At 30.3% G+C, this 24,964-nt stretch overlaps 1 protein-coding gene across 1 annotated transcript; it reads left to right on the forward strand.

Moving 5' to 3' along the window:
* Nucleotides 1–1,102: 1,102 nt before the first annotated feature.
* LOC149032280 (uncharacterized) lies at nucleotides 1,103–6,288 on the forward strand. Its single transcript, XM_089173404.1, has 4 exons — nucleotides 1,103–1,177; nucleotides 1,257–4,237; nucleotides 4,349–5,775; nucleotides 5,828–6,288. Exons 1-4 carry the CDS (start codon nucleotides 1,103–1,105, stop codon nucleotides 6,286–6,288), a joined length of 4,944 nt encoding a protein of 1,647 aa, XP_089029530.1.
* The last annotated feature ends 18,676 nt before the right edge of the window (nucleotides 6,289–24,964 follow it).

Consider the following 24,964-nt stretch of genomic DNA (forward strand, 5'->3'; position numbering starts at 1 on the left):
CATTCTGAGTATAAAGGGGCGCAAGAATCCGAGCCGCGGTCACTTCGGTACAACTCACGATTCACACTACATTTTCCGGGAATAAGAAGAAGAAGAAGAAGAAGACCGAGGAGAGGCAGAGGCAGCGGAAAACACGCAGCTAGCGGCGGTGGCACTATCGGCGGTGGCACTAGCGGCGGCGGCACTAGCGGCGGCGGTGGCAGCAGCGGTATACACGCATCAGCGTTATACTCGCACTCATCAGCTCCAGACGCGGTATGTACGCATCAGCGTTATACTCGCACTCATCACTCCAGACGCGGTTATACGCATCAGCGTTATACTCTCTCAGCTCCAGCGCGGTATATACGCATCAGCGTTATACTCGCACTCATCAGCTCCAGACGCGGTATACACGCATCAGCGTTATACTCGCATTCATCAGCTCCAGACGCGGTATATACGCATCAGCGTTATACTCGCACTCATCAGCTCCAGACGCGGTATATACGCATCAGCGTTATATTCGCACTCATCAGCTCCAGACGCGGTACATACGCATCAGCGTTATACTCGCACTCATCAGCTCCAGTCGTTCCAGTAGCAGTATACACGCATTAGCGTTATATTTGCATCAATAATAAACAACTCACATAACCAGGGGCGCAAGAGCGCCCCCCAATTCAATAAAGCGTTAAATTACAACAAGCGATTCACAACCCACATTCCTCCAACCCTTTCTTACAACAGAATAATTGCCGTAGTACTAATCAAGGCACCTGTACGCAACATTTTTTGGTCCTTCGAGCCGGATCTACTCTGCCGGCACCTATTGCAAGCAGTTACTTTCAAGCGGACGAGACAAGAGGCAAGGAAGACTTCAATCACGGGCCAACGAATGATCGAGACAACCGGAGTGTGAATAACTTCAAGCAGCTCTAAATACGTGCAGTCGGTCGACGCAGTGGATCAACGCATCAAGCCAACCATCCCAAGGTTAGACTGTACCACTACAGAACATCAATCATCACGTGAGTCTCACAATACTTATAACGAGTCATCAATTTGTTGAAGTCACAAATTCCTCTCTTATCTCTCCCATTCGTGCCTTTCTATCGTAAAAATGTCTCGACCTCTGAAGGAATGTACTGAATCGCAGCTTAAGCGGAAACGTGCTCCATTAAAAACTAAATTCACGGTATTCAAAAAAATTCATAACTGACTTAAACGAGCCTGATAGTGAAGGAATAGACATATTAAAATCACGAATAGAACAGATCGAGTCAGCTTTAATAGAATTTGAGAATGTGCAAGCCGCGTTGATAGATTTCGCGTCTGAGGAAACTTGGGAGTCATACGTAACCGAGGGTGAAGATATTCGGCAGTCAATTCATAATGCGATAATAAGAGCGCGAAGGATAGTGCACACTTTCGAACAGGCCACGACACCCAACTCCAATCCTTCGATTAATAGTCCAATAGCAATCGTTTCCGCGGGTCCATCAAGCGAGACGCATAACCCTCCGAAGAACGACAAATCTAGATATTTACCACCAATGACGTTACCGCGTTTCGATGGACGGTACGAGGACTGGCCAAGTTTCTCCGAGAAGTTTCAATCAATTGTTGGTAGGGACTCAGAATTATCCGATACAGAAAAATTTTCATATTTAATGTCCTGTCTATCGGGCAGTGCAGAGAAACGAGTACGTGATTTAGCAATCACCGCAGAAAATTATCATGTAGCTTGGGAATTATTAGATTCATGTTATAACAACCCGATCGCACTAATTGACAAATACGTAAAGGCAATTAAAGAATGCCCACGGATAAATAAGCAATCGCCAGAATCTTTAACCGAGGCTGCTATTACCCTTATCACGAACTACAAGTCTTTAAAATCAACTAAAATGGATTTCCGCGACGCATTTCCCATATATACGGTAGTTTCGCGAATGGACGATCAGACAAGGTATGACTGGGAAAAACATCGTCCCAAACGAGAGTTACCAACCGTAGAACAGCTTGCTGATTTTTTGTTTGAGACCGGAGAAATTCTCACTAAATTGCATCCTTCAAGGAGCTCCAGAGATACGGGAAGGAGCCGCGTAACTACTTCATTTAAGTCGACTCCTCGGTACGAGAATCCGCGAAATACATCGCAATCATACGCGCGCTATCCAATTCCGCAAAGAGCACAAGGAAATGCATATCGGAACGCAGTGCAAATTTACTCATCGCGAACCCCCACGGTATGTTTCTTATGTTCGGGTACCCATGATACCTTTATTTGTGAACAATTCATAAAGGCTAAACCCGACGAGCGAACCAGAATAGCCGAATCGGCGGGGTTATGCAAAAACTGTTTGCGGTCCAACCATTCTATCGATAAGTGTTTCGCCAGACATTGTAGGAAGTGTGGTGAAAAACACAACACACTATTGCACGAAGACAAATCAAGCCTAACTGCATTATGCTCACGTGTTAAAATCAATTATACATCTTTACCAACATTGCTACTAACCGCAGTAGTGTCGTTATTAGATCGCGATGGCAACCCCCATAAGTGCCGTGTGCTACTAGATTCAGGTGCTGAGGCCAACTTTCTAACATTAGATTTTGCAAATAAATTGCGTGTCGCTCAGCAAAGTGTAAGCGTGCCAATAGTCGGAATAAATGAACTCAACACCAATGTTGACAAGGCCGTTGTTACAGTAATGCAATCACGTGTAGAAAAGTACGCAATAGAACTTAGATTTTTATTATTACCAAAATTAACTAATATCCTACCAGCGCAACCTATACCATCAGGTGTGTTAGACATACCTTCTAATATCCAATTAGCTGATCCCGGTTTCGGTCAACCAGCAATGATAGACGCAATTATTGGTATGCCGACCTTTTGTACTTTATGGCGCGCCGGTCACATTCTCCAAGCAAATGAATCAGTAGCCTTGCAAAATACTCGACTAGGATGGATCGTGATAACAAATGTAAATACGCGCAATCCACAAACTGTCAAATGTCACACTGTTAGCACTAAATTAGACGAACAATTAGAAAAATTTTGGCTCATTGAGCAAACACCAAAGGGAAAATTTAGGTCTCACGAAGAAGAAGCTTGCGAAAATCACTATAAAAACAATATACGTCGGGAACAATCAGGTAGATACGTAGTGAGGTTACCATTCAAGGACAATGCGAACCAATTAGGAAGTTCGTACATCACCGCGTTAAGGAGATTCCACGCGCTGGAACGATCATTATCGCAAAAACCGGACACGCGTAAAGAATATGTAGAATTCGTTACGGAGTATGAAAGATTAGGTCACATGGAGAAGGTCGATTCGCCATGTCACACAGGCGGCTATTATTTACCACACCACGCCGTAACAAAACAATCAAGTCTTACCACCAAACTTAGAGTAGTTTTCGATGCATCTGCGAAATCAAGCAGCGGTTTGTCGTTAAACGATACATTAATGGTAGGTCCCAACATTCAGGAGGATCTATTCTCCATTTTATTGAGATTTCGATCACACGCCATCGCATTTACGGCTGATATAGCAAAAATGTACCGCCAGATAATTATGGACCCTCGAGATCGTATTTACCAAAACATTCTTTGGCGTCAAAACCCGAGCGAACCGGTTAAAACATATCGCCTCAAAACAGTAACGTATGGAACAGCAGCCGCACCATTCCTAGCAACGCGCACGTTATATCAGTTAGCCAGCGACGAATCAGAGCACTTCCCAAGAGCGTCCATCATTCTTAAGGAGGATTTTTATGTAGACGATTTATTAACGGGAGCGCATACGTTAGACGACGCAAAGCAAATCCGCGACGAGCTTATCACACTAACAGGCAAGGCAGGCATGCAACTGAGACAATGGGCCTCCAATAACGCTGAAGTGTTAAGAGCCCTTGCTGATAAAAATGATAACAAACTCATCAGTTTAGACATATCGACCACAATCAAAACATTAGGAATACACTGGAATGCCATGCATGATACTATAAATTATGCGGTAAAACACAACGATAATCCATCTAAGGTCACTAAAAGAAATATATTATCAGAAATTGCACGAATCTTCGATCCATTAGGGTTATTAGGACCGGTTATAATCAACGCAAAAATACTAATGCAAAAATTGTGGCAGCTACAATCCTCATGGGACGAAGCCGTGCCAGAAGACATAGGCAAAGCGTGGCAATCATTCCGACATGAATTGCATAGAATAGAAGAAGTTAGGTTTCCACGCAGGGTCTTAAACTGCGGTGTAGAACTGGAAATTCATGGTTTTTGTGACGCAAGCGAAAGGGCATACGGGGCATGAATATATATAAAAACGACGGATAGCAGATCGAGCGTTCAGTTAGCATGTGCAAAATCTAGGGTAGCTCCACTCAAGACGCAATCGCTTCCGCGCTTAGAATTGTGTGGCGCAGTTTTATTAGCACGTTTATATCGGGCCACCAAACATGCACTACGAAGAGTCAGGTTTCATCGCGCAGTGTTCTGGTCTGATTCGACAATAGTACTACACTGGCTCAAAACACCACCACATATCTTGAAAACATTTGTAGCACATCGGGTGACAGAAATTTTAGAGAACACTGCTCCTGAGCAGTGGCGGCACGTGGCATCGGACCATAACCCGGCAGACTTAATATCTCGCGGCATAACGATAACCGAATTTATTAAGAGCAACCTCTGGCGGGCGGGACCTTTATGGCTCCTCCAACACGAATCACTTTGGCCACATCAGATAATGGACAGTATAGAAACGCCCGAGGTGAAAAAGACCGTGGCTATCGCGAATTCAGTCAACTCATTCGATCTATTTAGGCGTTACTCTTCATTTCAGAGGCTAAAGCGCGTAGTAGCCTATTGCTTCAGGTTTATACATAATGTTAGAAAGACCATTGTAAACAGGACTAGTGGGGAGTTAACAGCAGGCGAATTGAAAAATTCAGAAATAACTATAATCAAGGCCGTTCAGAGAGAAACCTTTTCCGAACTCATCGAGCAAATCGTGTCAGGAAAGGATATTCGCTCGTCAATAACAAATCTTAATCCATTCATTGACGAAAGGGGGATCTTAAGAGTTGGCGGGAGACTAAATAGAAGTGATTTACCATATGAACAAAAACACGCAGCGTTATTACCGAAGGCACATTTCATTACCGCAATCATAATTCGTGAAAAACATGAAAGGATCTATCATGGCGGTGCACAAGCAACGCTTAACGCCGTTCGCGAAAATTTTTGGCCTATTAACGGACGCGCCGAAGTGAAACGTGTAATAAACAAATGCACCATTTGTCGACGATGGAAGCCGATTATTCCTAGATATAAAATGAGTGAATTACCCACAAATCGCTTACAGTTAAATCGGCCATTTCTGTATACCGGAGTTGATTTTTGCGGACCCATATTCATAAAGGAAAAACAACATCGCAATCGCGGACGTATCAAGGTATACGTGGCGGTATTCGTTTGCTTCACCACAAAGGCAGTACATTTAGAATTAGTAAGCGACTTGACAACCGAGTCATTCTTAGCCTGCTTAAGAAGATTCATGGCTCGTAGGGGGAAATGCTCAGACATATATTCAGATAATGCAACAACTTTCGTGGGCGCGGCAAATAAAATATTGACGTTCGCCGCTCGACAATTGGCAAACGATGGCATCAAGTGGCACTTCATTCCTCCTCGATCACCTCATTTCGGAGGTCTCTGGGAAGCTGCGGTAAAGTCCTTTAAACATCATTTAGTTCGGATAATTGGTGAAACACTACTCACTTATGAAGCACTTTTTAACTTATGTTTTGGAAATAGAGGCCATCCTCAACTCTCGTCCTCTCACGCCCTTATCCAATGATCCAAACGACCTGCGTGCTCTCACACCTGGGCACTTCCTAATAGGTGACTCGCTAATAGGCTTGCCAGATCACGATTACAGAGATGTACCATGTGGTCAATTATCACAATGGCAACATGTGCAGCAAATGCGACAACATTTTTGGAATCGATGGCACAAGGAATATTTGAACGAACAAACAGTGCGAAAGAAGTGGCATAAGGGTACAACGGATAACATACGTATAGGAACACTCGTTATTTTAAGAGAGGATAATACCCCTCCTCTTAAGTGGCCATTAGGGCGAGTAACAGAATTGCATGCGGGTTCTGACGGCATAACGCGCGTTGTTACAGTGAAAACTGACAATGGCTATCTCAAGCGTGGCATTACAAGACTGTCTCCATTACTCAATGAAACCGAAGCCGATAAAACCTGAGTGTACAAGTGTTGAACGGGATTCGTTCAACGGGGGGCGGTATGTTGCGTAGCACGCAACGAAAGGCATGAGTTACAGTGTGCTGTGGAAGTGTTCTGTGGATAGCTTCGTTTCAACAAGGCGATGCATAGTAGGTGCTTTACCTAGTCTTGTGCTTCTCTAAGTCTCACTAAAACACAAGCCCTTTCATTGGAGAACACAGCGGAGTGGGGGAACTCTATTCCTAATGGTCAATCAAGTTGGGGAAGGGAGGTCCGAAACCCATTCTGAGTATAAAGGGGCGCAAGAATCCGAGCCGCGGTCACTTCGGTACAACTCACGATTCACACTACATTTTCCGGGAATAAGAAGAAGAAGAAGAAGAAGACCGAGGAGAGGCAGAGGCAGCGGAAAACACGCAGCTAGCGGCGGTGGCACTATCGGCGGTGGCACTAGCGGCGGCGGCACTAGCGGCGGCGGTGGCAGCAGCGGTATACACGCATCAGCGTTATACTCGCACTCATCAGCTCCAGACGCGGTATATACGCATCAGCGTTATACTCGCACTCATCAGCTCCAGACGCGGTATATACGCATCAGCGTTATACTCGCACTCATCAGCTCCAGACGCGGTATATACGCATCAGCGTTATACTCGCACTCATCAGCTCCAGAAGCGGTATACACGCATCAGCGTTATATTCGCACTCATCAGCTCCAGACGCGGTATATACGCATCAGCGTTATACTCGCACTCATCAGCTCCAGTCGTTCCAGTAGCAGTATACACGCATTAGCGTTATATTTGCATCAATAATAAACAACTCACATAACCAGGGGCGCAAGAGCGCCCCCCAATTCAATAAAGCGTTAAATTACAACAAGCGATTCACAACCCACATTCCTCCAACCCTTTCTTACAACAGAATAATTGCCGTAGTACTAATCAAGGCACCTGTACGCAACAAAGATATTTTAAAAAATGTAAAAAAATGTAGGAATTAGTTTTTTTATTTTTTTTTATGTATCTAGAACAGTAATAGAAATAATATAACTTTCTCTATAACCTTTTTTGTAGGAAATAAAATTGTCTACAAAACATGATATTTGTAAAATCTCTCTTTCTTGCTTTCTTTTTAAGATATTTTAAAAAATGTAAAAAAAGGTGAGAATTTAACTTTAATTTTTGTAATATATTTTGAAAAATTAAGGGAGATACAGTATCTTTGTATATAACCTTTTTTGTAGGAAACAAAATTGACTACAAAACACAATGTTTTACAATCGCTAAATCTTGCTTAGTTTTTGAGATATTTTAAAAAATGTAAAAAATGTTGAGAATTTGTTTTCTATTTTTTTTTATACATCTCGTAATGTAAGGGAGATACAGTATCATTGTATATAACCTTTTTTGTAGGAAACAAAATTGACTACAAAACACAATGTTTTACAATCGCTAAATCTTGCTTAGTTTTTGAGATATTTTTAAAAATGTAAAAAAAGTTCAGAATTTGTTTTTTATTTTTTTAATATATCTCGAAAAGTAATAGAAATACAATACCTTTGTTAATATCCTTTTTCAAAAAAAATAAAATTGTCTACAAAACATAATATTTGTAAAATCGCTCTATCTTGCTTAATTTTTAAGATATTTTAAAAAATGTAAAAAAAGGTGTGAATATAACTTTTATTTTTGTAATATATTTTGAAAAGTAACGGAGATACAGTATCTTTGTATATAACCTTTTTTGTAGGAAATAAAATTGTCTACGAAACACAATAATCGTAAAATCGCTGTATCTTGCTTAGATTATGAGATATTTTAAAAAATGTAAAAATAGGTGGGAATTTGTTTTTTATTTTTTTTTATGTATCTGGAAAAGTAATAGAAATAATATATCTTTGTATATAACCTTCTTTGTAGGAAATAAAATTGTAAACAAAACACAATATTTGTAAAATTGCTCTATCTTGCTTAGTTTTTGAGAAATTTTAAAAAATGTAAGAAAAGGTGGGAATTTGTTTTTTATTTTTTTGAAAGTATCCCGAAAAGTAAGGGAGATACAATATATTTGTATTTAACTTTTTTGTAGGGAATAAAGTTGTCTACAAAAGACAATATTTGTAAAATCGCTCAATCTTGCTTAGTTTTTGAGATATTTTAAAAAATGTAAAAAAAGTTGGGAATTGGTTTTTTTTTTTTAATATATCTCGAAGAGTAATAGAAATAAACTATTTTTGTATATAACCTTTTTTGTAGGAAATAAAATTGTCTACAAAACATAATATTTGTAAAATCACTCTATCTTGCTTAGTTTTTGAGAAATTTTAAAAAATGTAAAAAAAAGGAGGAATTTTTTTTTTTTTTATATATATCTCGAAAAGTAAGGGAGATACAATATCTTTGTATATAAATTTTTTTGTAGGAAATAAAATTGTCTACAAAACACAATATTTGTAAAATCGCACTTTCTTGCTTTCTTTTGAGATATTTTAAAAAATGTAAAAAAAGGTGGGAATTTGCTTTTTATTTTTTTTTTATATATCTCGAAAAGTAAGGGAGATACAATATCTTTGTATTTAACTTTTTTGTAGGGAATAAAGTTGTCTACAAAAGACAATATTTGTAAAATCGCTCAATCTTGCTTAGTTTTTGAGAAATTTTTAAAAATGTAAAAAAAGTTGAGAATTTGTTTTTTATTTTTTTAATATATCTCGAAAAGTAATAGAAATACAATACCTTTCTAAATATCCTTTTTCAAAAAAAATAAAATTGTCTACAAAACATAATATTTGTAAAATCGCTCTATCTTGCTTAATTTTTGAGATATTTTAAAAAATGTAAAAAAAGGTGTGAATTAGTTTTTTTTTTAATATATCTCGAAGAGTAATAGAAATAAAATATTTTTGTATATAACCTTTTTTGTAGGAAATAAAATTGTCTACAAAACATAATATTTGTAAAATCACTCTATCTTGCTTAGTTTTTGAGAAATTTTAAAAAATGTAAAAAAAAGGAGGAGTTTTTTTTTTTTTTTTTTTTATATATCTCGAAAAGTAAGGGAGATACAATATCTTTGTATATAAATTTTTTTGTAGGAAATAAAATTGTCTACAAAACACAATATTTGTAAAATCGCACTTTCTTGCTTTCTTTTTGAGATATTTTAAAAAATGTAAAAAAAAAGGTGGGAATTTGCTTTTTATTTTTTTTTATATATCTCGAAAAGTAAGGGAGATACAATATCTTTGTATTTAACTTTTTTGTAGGGAATAAAATTGTCTACAAAACATAATATTTGTAAAATCGCTCTATCTTTCTTAGTTTTTGAGAAATTTTAAAAAATGTAAGAAAAGGTGGGAATTTGTTTTTTATTTTTTTGAAAGTATCCCGAAAAGTAAGGGAGATACAATATCTTTGTATTTAACCTTTTTTGTAGGGAATAAAGTTGTCTACAAAAGACAATATTTGTAAAATCGCTCAATCTTGCTTAGTTTTTGAGATATTTTAAAAAATGTAAAAAAAGGTGGGAATTTTTTTTTTATTTTTTTAATATATCTCGAAAAGTAATAGAAATACAATATCTTTGTATATTTGTTTTTTTGTAAGAAATAAAATTGTCTACAAAAGACTATATATGTAAATTCGCTCTATCTTGCTTACTTTTTAAAATATTTAAAATAATGTAAATAAAAGTGGGAATTTTTTTTTTTTAATATATCTTAAAAAGTAAGGGAGATACAATAATTTTGTTAAGAATCTTTTTTTAGAAAATAAAATTATCTACAAAACATAATATTTGTAAAATCGCTTAATCTTGCTTTCTTTTTGAGATATTTAAAAAAATGTAAATAATAGTGGGAATTTGTTTTTTCTAATATATCTTAAAAAGTAAGGGAGATACAATATCTTTGTATATAACCTTTTTTGTAGGAAATAAAATTGTCTACAAAACACAATATTTGTAAAATCGCTCTTCCTTGCTTTCTTTTTAAGATACTTAAAAAAATGTAAAAAAAGGTGAGAATATAACTTTTATTTTTGTAATATATTTTGAAAAGTAACGGAGATACAGTATCTTTGTATATAACCTTTTTTGTAGGAAATAAAATTGTCTACGAAACACAATAATCGAAAAATCGCTGTATCTTGCTTAGATTATGAGATATTTTAAAAAATGTAAAAATAGGTGGGAATTTGTTTTTTATTTTTTTTTATGTATCTGGAAAAGTAATAGAAATAATATATCTTTGTATATAACCTTCTTTGTAGGAAATAAAATTGTAAACAAAACACAATATTTGTAAAATTGCTCTATCTTGCTTAGTTTTTGACAAATTTTAAAAAAAGTAAAAAAAAAGGAGGAATTTTTTTTTATTTTTTTTATATATCTCGAAAAGTAAGGGAGATACAATATCATTGTATATAACCTTTTTTGTAGGAAATACAATTGTCTACAAAACACAATATTTGTAAAATCGATCTATCTTGCTTTCTTTTTGAGATATTTAAAAAAATGTAAAAAATAGTAGGAATTTTTTTTTTTTAATATATCTCGAAAAGTAAGGAAAGATACAATAACTTTGTATACAATATTTTTTGTAGGAAATAAAATTGTCTACAAAACATAATATTTGTATAATCGCTCAAACTTGCTTAGTATTTGAGATAATTAAAAAAATGTAAAAAAGGTATGAATTTGTTTTTCATTTTTTTAATATATCTCGAAAAGTAAGGGAGATACAGTATCATTGTATATAACCTTTTTTGTAGGAGATATAATTGTCTGCACAACACAATATTTGAAAAATCGCTCTATATTGCTTTCTTTTTGAGATATTTAAAGAAATGTAAAAAAAGCTGGGAATTTGTTTTTTATTTTTTTAATATATCTCGAAAAGTAATAGAAATACAATATCTTTGTATATTTCTTTTTTTGTAAGAAATAAAATTGTCTACAAAAGACAATATATGTAAATTCGCTCTATTTGCTTTTTTTTTAAGATATTTAAAAAAATGTAAAAAATAGTGGGAATTTTTTTATTTTTAAATATATCTCAAAAAGTAAGAGAGATACAATATCTTTGTATAAAATCTTTTTTGTAGGAAATAAAATTGTCTACAAAACACAATATTTGTAAAATCGCTCTTTCTTGCTTTCTTTTTGAGATACTTAAAAAAATGTAAAAAAAGGTAGGAATTTGTTTTTTATTTTTTTAATATATCTCGAAAAGTAATAGAAATACAATATCTTTGTATGAAATCTTTTTTGTAGGAAATAAAATTGTCTACAAAACACAATATTTGTAAAATCGTTCTTTCTTGCTTTCTTTTTTTAGATACTTAAAAAAATGTAAAAAAAGGTGAGAATTTAACTTTTATTTTTGTAATATATTTTGAAAAGTAAGGGAGATACAGTATCTTTGTATATAACCTTTTTTGTAGGAAATAAAATTGTCTACAAAACACAATATTTGTAAAATCGCTCTTCCTTGCTTTCTTTCTGAGATATTTAAAAAAATGTAAAAAAGGTGAGAATTTGACTTTTTATTTTTGTAATATATCTCGAAAAGTAAGGAAAAACAAGATCTTTGTATAAATTCTTTTTTGTAGGAAATAAAATTATCTAAAAAACACAATATTTGTAAAATCGCTCTATCTTGCTTAGTTCTTTAGATATTTTACAATATGTAAAAAATGGTTAGAATTTTTTTTCAATTTTTTTAATATGTTTTAAAAAGTTAGGGAAATAGAATATCTTTGTAAAAAACCTTTTTTGTAGGAAATAAAATTGTCTACAAAACACAATATTTGTAAAATCGCTCTTTCTTGCTTTCTTTTTGAGATATTTAAAAAAATGTAAAAGATAGTGGGAATTTTTTATTTTTTAATATATTTCAAAAAGTAAGAGAGATACAATATCTTTGTATAAAATCTTTTTTGTAGGAAATAAAATTGTCTACAAAACATGATATTAGAAAAATCACTCAATCTGCTTAGTTTTTAAGATATTTTAAAAAATGTAAAAAAAGGTAGGAATTTGTTTTTTATTTTTTTAATATATCTCGAAAAGTAATAGAAATACAATATCTTTGTATATTTCCTTTTTTGTAAGAAATAAAATTGTCTACGAAAGACAATATATGTAAATTCGCTCTATCTTGCTTTCTTTTTGAAATATTTAAAAAAATGTAAAAAGAGGTGAGAATTTTACTTTTATTTTTGTAATATATTTTGAAAAGTAAGGGAGATACAGTATCTTTGCATATAATCTCTTTTGTAGGAAATAAAATTGTCCACAAAACACAGTATTTGTAAAATCGCTAAATCTTGCTTAGTTTTTGAGATATTTTTAAAAATGTAAAAAAAGGTGGTAATTTGTTTTTTATTTTTTTAATATATCTCGAAAAGTAATAGAAATACAATATCTTTGTATATTTCTTTTTTTGTAAGAAATAAAATTGTCTACAAAAGACAATATATGAAAATTCGCTCTATCTTGCTTTCTTTTTTGAGATATTTAAAAAAATGTAAAAAATAGTGGGAATTTTTTTATTTTTAAATATATCTCAAAAAGTAAGAGAGATTCAATATCTTTGTATAAAATCTTTTTTGTAGGTGTTACGTCTCGAGAAGAGATTTCACGAGTGGCCGCTGTCACCAGTTCTTACTTGAAGAGTAAGAACGAATTTAGAGATTTCTCAACCGGTCACGACCTTGCAGTCGTTTACTCGGATAAGAGAAAGAAAGTCACTGCCTGTTTTTGGGTCAGCCTGCTTATCCAGTACTTTACCCGGGATAGGCTTTACTCGCGGATACCGGAGCGTCGGACGTCAATATATCAAAGAAAACTCAACCCTGGATGTTAACCAAATCTTTAATTCTTACCTGGTTTCCGGTGCTGGCCAATGGGAGATGCAATCCAAATATGCTGACTGAAATTGGCGTTTGAAGGAAGGGTGCAGTTGTTAAATCACAATCACAATGTAGAATAACAATATAGTATATTTTAAAATTTAAATTCAGATTTAAATTGTTACACAATAAACACCTTGTGGCACACACACACAATTATAAATGAACAATGTTAACGGAATATTAATTTGGTAATAAATAAAGGACTTAGGCTTGCCAAGATTAATGATAGCAATAATACGTAAGAATAAAATGTTCAAAGTAATGACTAAGTTCTATTAAACAAGAGAGAGAGAACTTAGTAAGAAAAATTTAAATTAACTGATTGTAAATCAACCTAAGTTATAATACCAAGTTAATATTCATAAATCGTTTATAACCGAATAAGATCACACACAATATTTAACAAACACACGTTTTAGATAAAAGCAGTAGTAGGTTAATATAATAATACTCAAAATCAAAACTAAACGAACGTTAGACAAATTTAAGAAACGTACTCAATAATTATATAAGGTGGACTTTATAAGTACACTTGGAGTACTAGAACAAAACTTAAGACAAATTTCTTACACGTATCAAATGATTATATAAGATGGACTTTATAAATGAACTTAGAAAATTAGTACAAAACAATTTTAGACAAAGTTAGACACGTACTCGATTACTGTATATGGTGGACTTTATAAGTACACTTGGAGTACCAGAACAAAACTAGACAAATTTTGACACGTACTTAATAACGATATAAGGTGGACTGACTTCATGGATGAACGCAGCATCGCAAGAAGCGTCCGTTTCGGAAGAGTGGGAGTACCTCCCACTTACGCAAAAATGCTTCCCCCACTACTGACTTCCACACCGTGAGACCGAAGTCAAGGAGAAGAATTCGCTGACAAAAATATTAGTTACTATCAAGCGCGAATTCTTCGAAGAGAAATAGGTATTACTTACATTGGAATTTTATCAAGCGCGAATTCTTCGAAGAGAATTCGGTATTACTTACATTAGAATTTTATCAAGCGCGAATTCTCCGAAGAAAGATAAGTGTCAGTTACATTGGAATGTTATCAAGCGCGAGCTCCTGGGACTGCGCCGTCAGCAAAAATGCACGTGCAGACAGAATATGAGTAACGAATATAATATAATAAGGTATGAATATTTTATGCACATTGAAATAATAATTTAAAAGCAACCATTCCAATATAACGTCGACCGATAAGTCAGTACTGGAAGAACGCAATGTCGGTATTACCGACATTTAATTATCGACTAACCTAGTTACCGACCGACAGTGTCGGTAATGCAGATTCCTCTATGAACGACAATGGATTCTCAATACTCTATTTTATCCATTCTACAAAATACAATTTATCGATGGTCGTTCATAAGAAATACAGAATTATCTTAACAAAGAATAGTAACAATAAGGAAAAGAAAGTGTAATTACCAAATATTTAAGTATATAGCGTGAAAATAAGGTACATTAGCGCGAACGAAAATTATCTATTATGATTGATCTAATAACTAATGTACATACAAAGTATCGAATTTATATACTAAAACAACAGTAGGAGATATATGTATATATAGAAAAAGAAAAATTTATCTCGCAGGGTTTACATAGTACTTATAGAACTATTTTCACGCAAAATTACACGAACTAAAGTTTAACAAATTACTTTTACACAAAAATCAAACAGACTAATAATATTTAAATACGACAGAGTTTACCAAATTTAAAACTATTGGATGTTGTACACGAAATTCGAATTTAGACGTCACCGGACGTGACATAGGAAATAAAATTGTCTAAGAAACATGATATTAGTAAAATCGCTCAATCTGCTTAGTTTTTGAGATATTTTAAAAAATGTAAAAAAAGGTAGGAATTTGTTTTTTATTTTTTTTTAATATATCTCGAAAAGTAAAAGAAATACAATATCTTTGTATATTTCCTTTTTTTGTAAGAAATAAAATTGTCTACGAAAGACAATATATGTAAATTCGCTCTATCTTGCTTTCTTTTTGAAATATTTAAAAAAAAATAAAAAGAGGTGAGAATTTTACTTTTATTTTTGTAATATATTTTGAAAAGTAAGGGAGATACAGTATCTTTGTATATAAGCTTTTTTGTAGGAAATAAAATTGTCTACAAAACACAATATTTGTAAAATCGCTCTTTCTTGCTTTCTTTTTGAGATACTTAAAAAAATGTAAAAAAAGGTGAGAATTTGACTTTTATTTTTGTAATATATTTTAAAAAGTAAGGGAGATACAGTATCTTTGCATATAATCTCTTTTGTAGGAAATAAAATTGTCCACAAAACACAGTATTTGTAAAATCGCTAAATCTTGCTTAGTTTTTGAGATATTTTTAAAAATGTAAAAAAAGGTGGTAATTTGTTTTTTATTTTTTTAATATATCTCGAAAAGTAATAGAAATACAATATCTTTGTATATTTCTTTTTTTGTAAGAAATAAAATTGTCTACAAAAGACAATATATGAAAATTCGCTCTATCTTGCTTTCTTTTTGAGATATTTAAAAAAATGTAAAAAATAGTGGGAATTTTTTTATTTTTAAATATATCTCAAAAAGTAAGAGAGATTCAATATCTTTGTATAAAATCTTTTTTGTAGGAAATAAAATTGTCTACAAAACATGATATTAGTAAAATCGCTCAATCTGCTTAGTTTTTAAGATATTTTAAAAAGTGTAAAAAAAGGTAGGAATTTGTTTTTTATTTTTTTTTATATATCTCGAAAGTAAGGGAGATACAGTATCGTTGTATATAACCTTTTTTGTAGGAAATACAATTTTATACAAAACACAATATTTGTAAAATCGATCTATCTTGCTTTCGTTTTGAGTTATTTAAAAAAATGTAAAAAATAGTGGGAATTTTTTTTTTTAATATATCTCCAAAAGTAAGGGAGATACAATATCTTGGTAAATACCATTTTTTGTAGAAAATAAATTTGTCTACAAAACACAATATTTGTTAAATCGCTCTATCTTGCTTTTTTTTTTTAAAATAATTAAAAAAATGTAAAAAAGGTGGAAATTTGTTTTTCATTTTTTTAATATATCTCGAAAAGTAAGGGAGATTCAATATCTTTGTGTAGAATCTTTTTTGTAGGAATTAAAATTGTCTACAAAACACAATATTTGTAAAATCGCTCTATCTTGCTTTCTTTTTAAGATAATTAAAAAAATGTAAAAAAGGTAAGAATTTGTTTTTCATTTTTTTAATATATCTCGAAAAGTAAGGGAGATACAGTATCATTGTATATAACCTTTTTTGTAGGAAATGTAATTGTCTGCACAACACAATATTTGTAAAATCGCTCTTTCTTGCTTTCTTTTTGAGATATTTTAAAAAATGTAAAAAAAGGTGAGAATTTAACTTAAATTTTTGTAATATATTTTGAAAAGTAAGGGAGATACAGTATCTTTGTATATAACCTTTTTTGTAGGAAACAAAATTGACTACAAAACACAATGTTTTACAATCGCTAAATCTTGCTTAGTTTTTGAGATATTTTTAAAAATGTAAAAAAAGTTCAGAATTTGTTTTTTATTTTTTTAATATATCTCGAAAAGTAATAGAAATACAATACCTTTGTAAATATCCTTTTTCAAAAAAAATAAAATTGTCTACAAAACATAATATTTGTAAAATCGCTCTATCTTGCTTAATTTTTAAGATATTTTAAAAAATGTAAAAAAAGGTGTGAATATAACTTTTATTTTTGTAATATATTTTGAAAAGTAACGGAGATACAGTATCTTTGTATATAACCTTTTTTGTAGGAAATAAAATTGTCTACGAAACACAATAATCGTAAAATCGCTGTATCTTGCTTAGATTATGAGATATTTTAAAAAATGTAAAAATAGGTGGGAATTTGTTTTTTATTTTTTTTTATGTATCTGGAAAAGTAATAGAAATAATATATCTTTGTATATAACCTTCTTTGTAGGAAATAAAATTGTAAACAAAACACAATATTTGTAAAATTGCTCTATCTTGCTTAGTTTTTGAGAAATTTTAAAAAATGTAAGAAAAGGTGGGAATTTGTTTTTTATTTTTTTGAAAGTATCCCGAAAAGTAAGGGAGATACAATATATTTGTATTTAACTTTTTTGTAGGGAATAAAGTTGTCTACAAAAGACAATATTTGTAAAATCGCTCAATCTTGCTTAGTTTTTGAGATATTTTAAAAAATGTAAAAAAAGTTGGGAATTGGTTTTTTTTTTTTAATATATCTCGAAGAGTAATAGAAATAAACTATTTTTGTATATAACCTTTTTTGTAGGAAATAAAATTGTCTACAAAACATAATATTTGTAAAATCACTCTATCTTGCTTAGTTTTTGAGAAATTTTTAAAAATGTAAAAAAAAGGAGGAATTTTTTTTTTTTTTTATATATATCTCGAAAAGTAAGGGAGATACAATATCTTTGTATATAAATTTTTTTGTAGGAAATAAAATTGTCTACAAAACACAATATTTGTAAAATCGCACTTTCTTGCTTTCTTTTTGAGATATTTTAAAAAAATGTAAAAAAAGGTGGGAATTTGCTTTTTATTTTTTTTTATATATCTCGAAAAGTAAGGGAGATACAATATCTTTGTATTTAACTTTTTTGTAGGGAATAAAGTTGTCTACAAAAGACAATATTTGTAAAATCGCTCAATCTTGCTTAGTTTTTGAGAAATTTTTAAAAATGTAAAAAAAGTTGAGAATTTGTTTTTTATTTTTTTAATATATCTCGAAAAGTAATAGAAATACAATACCTTTCTAAATATCCTTTTTCAAAAAAAAATAAAATTGTCTACAAAACATAATATTTGTAAAATCGCTCTATCTTGCTTAATTTTTAAGATATTTTATAAAATGTAAAAAAAGGTGTGAATTAGTTTTTTTTTTTAATATATCTCGAAGAGTAATAGAAATAAAATATTTTTGTATATAACCTTTTTTGTAGGAAATAAAATTGTCTACAAAACATAATATTTGTAAAATCGCTCTATCTTTCTTAGTTTTTGAGAAATTTTAAAAAATGTAAGAAAAGGTGGGAATTTGTTTTTTATTTTTTTGAAAGTATCCCGAAAAGTAAGGGAGATACAATATCTTTGTATTTAACTTTTTTGTAGGGAATAAAGTTGTCTACAAATGACAATATTTGTAAAATCGCTCAATCTTGCTTAGTTTTTGAGATATTTTAAAAAATGTAAAAAAAGGTGGGAATTTTTTTTTTATTTTTTTAATATATCTCGAAAAGTAATAGAAATACAATATCTTTGTATATTTGTTTTTTTGTAAGAAATAAAATTGTCTACAAAAGACTATATATGTAAATTCGCTCTATCTTGCTTACTTTTTAAAATATTTAAAATAATGTAAATAAAAGTGGGAATTTTTTTTTTTAATATATCTTAAAAAGTAAGGGAGATACAATAATTTTGTTAAGAATCTTTTTTTAGAAAATAAAATTATCTACAAAACATAATATTTGTAAAATCGCTTAATCTTGCTTTCTTTTTGAGATATTTAAAAAAATGTAAATAATAGTGGGAATTTTTTTTTTCTAATATATCTTAAAAAGTAAGGGAGATACAATATCTTTGTATATAACCTTTTTTGTAGGAAATAAAATTGTCTACAAAACACAATATTTGTAAAATCGCTCTTTCTTGCTTTCTTTTTAAGATACTTAAAAAAATGTAAAAAAAGGTGAGAATATAACTTTTATTTTTGTAATATATTTTGAAAAGTAACGGAGATACAGTATCTTTGTATATAACCTTTTTTGTAGGAAATAAAATTGTCTACGAAACACAATAATCGAAAAATCGCTGTATCTTGCTTAGATTATGAGATATTTTAAAAAATGTAAAAATAGGTGGGAATTTGTTTTTTATTTTTTTTATGTATCTGGAAAAGTAATAGAAATAATATATCTTTGTATATAACCTTCTTTGTAGGAAATAAAATTGTAAACAAAACACAATATTTGTAAAATTGCTCTATCTTGCTTAGTTTTTGACAAATTTTAAAAAATGAAAGAAAAGTTGGGAATTTGTTTTTATTTTTTTGAAAGTATCCCAAAAAGTAAGAGAGATACAATATCTTTGTATACAACCTTTTTGTAGAAAATAAGTCTGTCTGTAAAAAAATGTAGGAATTAGTTTTGTATTTTTTAAATATATCTCGAAAAGTAATAGAAATACAATATTTTTGTATATTTCCTTTTTTGTAAGAAATAAAATTGTCTACGAAAGACAATATATGTAAATTCGCTCTATGTTGCTTTCTTTTTGAGATATTTAAAAAAATGTAAAAAAAGGTGAGAATTTGACTTTTATTTTTTTAATATATTTTAAAAGTAAGGGAGATACAGTATCTTTGTATATAACCTTTTTTGTAGGAAATAAAATTGTCTACAAAACATAATATTTGTAAAATCGCTCTATCTTGCTTAGTTTTTAAGAAATTTTAAAAAATGTAAGAAAAGGTGGGAATTTGTTTTTTATTTTTTTGAAAGTATCCCGAAAAGTAAGGGAGATACAATATATTTGTATTTAACTTTTTTGTAGGGAATAAAGTTGTCTACAAAAGACAATATTTGTAAAATCGCTCAATCTTGCTTAGTTTTTGAGATATTTTAAAAAATGTAAAAAAAGGTGGTAATTTGTTTTTATTTTTTTTTTATATATCTCGAAAAGTAAGGGAGATCCAATATCTTTGTGTATAACCTTTTTTGTAGGAAATAAAATTGTCTACAAAACACAATATTTGTAAAATCGCTCTATCTTGCTTAGTTTTTGAGAAATTTTAAAAAAAGTAAAAAAAAGGAGGAATTTTTTTTTTATTTTTTTTTATATATCTCGAAAAGTAAGGGAGATACAATATCATTGTATATAACCTTTTTTGTAGGAAATACAATTGTCTACAAAACACAATATTTGTAAAATCGATCTATCTTGCTTTCTTTTTGAGATATTTAAAAAAATGTAAAAAATAGTAGGAATTTTTTTTTTTAATATATCTCGAAAAGTAAGGAAGATACAATAACTTTGTATACAATATTTTTTGTAGGAAATAAAATTGTCTACAAAACATAATATTTGTATAATCGCTCAAACTTGCTTAGTATTTGAGATAATTAAAAAAATGTAAAAAAGGTATGAATTTGTTTTTCATTTTTTTAATATATCTCGAAAAGTAAGGGAGATACAGTATCATTGTATATAACCTTTTTTGTAGGAGATATAATTGTCTGCACAACACAATATTTGAAAAATCGCTCTATATTGCTTTCTTTTTGAGATATTTAAAGAAATGTAAAAAAAGCTGGGAATTTGTTTTTTATTTTTTTAATATATCTCGAAAAGTAATAGAAATACAATATCTTTGTATATTTCTTTTTTTGTAAGAAATAAAATTGTCTACAAAAGACAATATATGTAAATTCGCTCTATTTGCTTTTTTTTTAAGATATTTAAAAAAATGTAAAAAATAGTGGGAATTTTTTTATTTTTAAATATATCTCAAAAAGTAAGAGAGATACAATATCTTTGTATAAAATCTTTTTTGTAGGAAATAAAATTGTCTACAAAACACAATATTTGTAAAATCGCTCTTTCTTGCTTTCTTTTTTGAGATACTTAAAAAAATGTAAAAAAAGGTAGGAATTTGTTTTTTATTTTTTTAATATATCTCGAAAAGTAATAGAAATACAATATCTTTGTATGAAATCTTTTTTGTAGGAAATAAAATTGTCTACAAAACATAATATTTGTAAAATCGCTCTATCTTGCTTAATTTTTAAGATATTTTAAAAAATGTAAAAAAAGGTGAGAATTTAACTTTTATTTTTGTAATATATTTTGAAAAGTAAGGGAGATACAGTATCTTTGTATATAACCTTTTTTGTAGGAAATAAAATTGTCTACAAAACACAATATTTGTAAAATCGCTCTTCCTTGCTTTCTTTCTGAGATATTTAAAAAAATGTAAAAAAGGTGAGAATTTGACTTTTATTTTTGTAATATATCTCGAAAAGTAAGGAAAAACAAGATCTTTGTATAAATTCTTTTTTGTAGGAAATAAAATTATCTAAAAAACACAATATTTGTAAAATCGCTCTATCTTGCTTAGTTCTTTAGATATTTTACAATATGTAAAAAATGGTTAGAATTTTTTTTTCAATTTTTTTAATATGTTTTAAAAAGTTAGGGAAATAGAATATCTTTGTAAAAAACCTTTTTTGTAGGAAATAAAATTGTCTACAAAACACAATATTTGTAAAATCGCTCTTTCTTGCTTTCTTTTTGAGATATTTAAAAAAATGTAAAAGATAGTGGGAATTTTTTTATTTTTTAATATATTTCAAAAAGTAAGAGAGATACAATATCTTTGTATAAAATCTTTTTTGTAGGAAATAAAATTGTCTACAAAACATGATATTAGAAAAATCACTCAATCTGCTTAGTTTTTGAGATATTTTAAAAAATGTAAAAAAAGGTAGGAATTTGTTTTTTATTTTTTTAATATATCTCGAAAAGTAATAGAAATACAATATCTTTGTATATTTCCTTTTTTTGTAAGAAATAAAATTGTCAACGAAAGACAATATATGAAAATTCGCTCTATCTTGCTTTCTTTTTGAGATATTTAAAAAAATGTAAAAAATAGTGGGAATTTTTTTATTTTTAAATATATCTCAAAAAGTAAGAGAGATACAATATCTTTGTATAAAATCTTTTTTGTAGGAAATAAAATTGTCTACAAAACATGATATTAGTAAAATCGCACAATCTGCTTAGTTTTTGAGATATTTTAAAAAATGTAAAAAAAGGTAGGAATTTGTTTTTTATTTTTTTAATATATCTCGAAAAGTAATAGAAATACAATATCTTTGTATATTTCCTTTTTTGTAAGAAATAAAATTGTCTACGAAAGACAATATATGTATGTTACGTCTCGAGAAGAGATTTCACGAGTGGCCGTTGTCACCAGTTCTTACTTGAAGAGTAAGAACGAATTTAGAGATTTCTCAACCGGTCACGACCTAGCAGTCGTTTACTCGGATAAGAGAAAGAAAGTCACTGCCTGTTTTGGGTCAGCCTGTTTATCCAGTACTTTACCCGGGATAGGCTTTACTCGCGGATACCGGAGCGTCGGACGTCAATATGTCAAAGAGAACTCAACCCTGGATGTTAACCAAATCTTTAATTCTTACCTGGTTTCCGGTGCCGGCCAATAGGAGATACAATCCAAATATGCCGACTGAAATTGGCGTTTGAAGGAAGGGTGCAGTTGTTAAATCACAATCACAATGTAGAATAACAATATAGTATATTTTAAAATTTAAATTTAGATTTAAATTGTTACACAAAAAAAACACCCTGTTGCACACACACACACAATTATTAATGAACAATTTTAACGGAATATTAATTTGGTAATAAATAAAGGACTTAGGCTTGCAAAGATTTATGATAGCAATAATAACTAAGAATAAAATGTTCAAAGTCAATGACTAAGTTCTATTAAACAAGAGAGAGAGAACTTAGTAAGAAAAATTTAAATTAACTGATTGTAAATCAACCTAAGTTATAATACCAAGTTAATATTCATAAATCGTCGATAATCGAATCAGATCACGCACAATATTTAACAAACACACGATTTAGATATACGCAGTAGTAGGTTAATATAATAATACTTAAAATCAAAACTAAACGAACGTTAGACAAATTTAAGAAACGTACTCAATAAATATATAAGGTGGACTTTATAAGTACACTTGGAGTACCAGAACAAAACTTAAGACAAATTTTTGATTGATCATATAAGATGGACTTTATAAATGAACTTAGAAAATTATTTCAAAACTAGAAAAAATCTTAGAAGAAATCTTAGACACGTACTCAATTACTGTATATGGTGGACTTTATAAATGAACTTAGAAAATTAGTACAAAACTAGACAATTTTAGACAAAGTTAGACACGTACTCGATGATAATTTAAGGTGGACTTTATAAGTACACTTGGAGTACTCTAGACAAATTTTGACACGTACTTAATAACGATATAAGGTGGACTGACTTCATGGATGAACGCAGCATCGCAAGAAGCGTCCGTTTCGGAAGGGTGGGAGTACCTCCCACTTACGCAAAAATGCCTCCCCCACTACTGACTCCCACACCGTGAGACCCAAGTCAAGGAGAAGAATTCGCTGACAAAAATATTAGTTACTATCAAGCGCGAATTCTTCGAAGAGAAATAGGTATTACTTACATTGGAATTTTATCAAGCGCGAATTCTTCGAAGAGAAATAAGTATTACTTACATTGGAATTTTATCAAGCGCGAATTCTCCGAAGAAAGATAAGTGTCAGTTACATTGGAATGTTATCAAGCGCGAGCTCCTGAGACTGCGCCGTCAGCAAAAATGCACGTGCAGACAGAATATGAGTAACGAATATAATATAATAAAGTATGAATATTTTATGCACATTGAAATAATAATTTAAAAGCAATCATTCCAATATAACGTCGACCGATAAGTCAGTACTGGAAGAACGCAATGTCGGTATTACCGACATTTACTTATCGACTAAACTAGTTACCGACCGACACTGTCGGTAATGCAGATTCCTCTATGAACGACAATGGATCCTCAATACTCTATTTTATCCATTCTACAAAATACAATTTATCGATGGTCGTTCATGAGAAATACAGAATTATCTTTACAATGAATAATAACAATAAGGAAAAGAAAAGTATAATTACCAAATATTTAAGTATATATATAGCGTGAGAATAAGGTACATTAGCGCGAACGAAAATTATCTTTTATGATTGATCTAATAACTAATGTACATACGAAGTATCGAATTTATATACTAAAACAAACAGTAGGAGATATATGTATATATATATGTAAAGAAAAAGAAAAAATTATCTCGCAAGGTTTACATAGTACTTATAGAACTATTTTCACGCAAAATTATACGAACTAAAGTTTAACAAATTATTTTTACGCAAAAGTTAAACAGACTAATAATATTCAAATACGACAGAGTTTACCAAATTTAGAACTTTTGGGTGTTGTGCACGAAATTCGAATTTAGACCTCACTGGACGTGACATGTAAATTCGCTCTATCTTGCTTTCTTTTTGAAATATTTAAAAAAAATGTAAAAAAAGGTGAGAATTTAACTTTAATTTTTGTAATATATTTTGAAAAGTAAGGGAGATACAGTATCTTTGCATATTACCTTTTTTGTAGGGAATAAAATTGTCTACAAAAGACAATATATGTAAATTCGCTCTATCTTGCTTTCTTTTTTGAAATATTTAAAAAAATGTAAAAAAAGGTGAGAATTTAACTTTAATTTTTGTAATATATTTTGAAAAGTAAGGGAGATACAGTATCTTTGCATATTACCTTTTTTGTAGGGAATAAAATTGTCTACAAAATACAATATATGTAAATTCGCTCTATTTGCTCTCTTTTTGAGATATTTAAAAAAATGTAAAAAATAGTGGGAATTTTTTTTTTTTAATATATCTCCAAAAGTAAGGGAGATACAATATCTTTGTAAAGAATCTTTTTTGTAGGAATTAAAATTACCTACAAAACACAATATTTGTAAAATCGCTCTATCTTGCTTTCTTTTTAAAATATTTAAAAAAATGTTTAAAGAGTGAAGGTTTTGTTTTTTATTTTTTTATTATATCTCGAAAAGTAATAGAA

The sequence above is a fragment of the Polistes dominula genome, unplaced genomic scaffold (genome assembly GCF_049000335.1).
Source record: "Polistes dominula isolate Pdom_NZ unplaced genomic scaffold, Pdom_raw_medaka contig_368, whole genome shotgun sequence".
In the NCBI taxonomy this organism is placed as follows: domain Eukaryota; kingdom Metazoa; phylum Arthropoda; class Insecta; order Hymenoptera; family Vespidae; genus Polistes; species Polistes dominula.

Excerpts from the sequence above, each read along its gene's own strand:
- LOC149032280 (XM_089173404.1), top strand. The coding sequence starts at position 1,103 with ATGTCTCGACCTCTGAAGGAATGTACTGAATCGCAGCTTAAGCGGAAA. Across the intron at positions 1,178-1,256 it reads CATTAAAAACTAAATTCACG|ATCGAGTCAGCTTTAATAGA; the intron begins GTATTCAAAAAA and ends CGAATAGAACAG. Across the intron at positions 4,238-4,348 it reads CATAGAATAGAAGAAGTTAG|ATCGAGCGTTCAGTTAGCAT; the intron begins GTTTCCACGCAG and ends GACGGATAGCAG.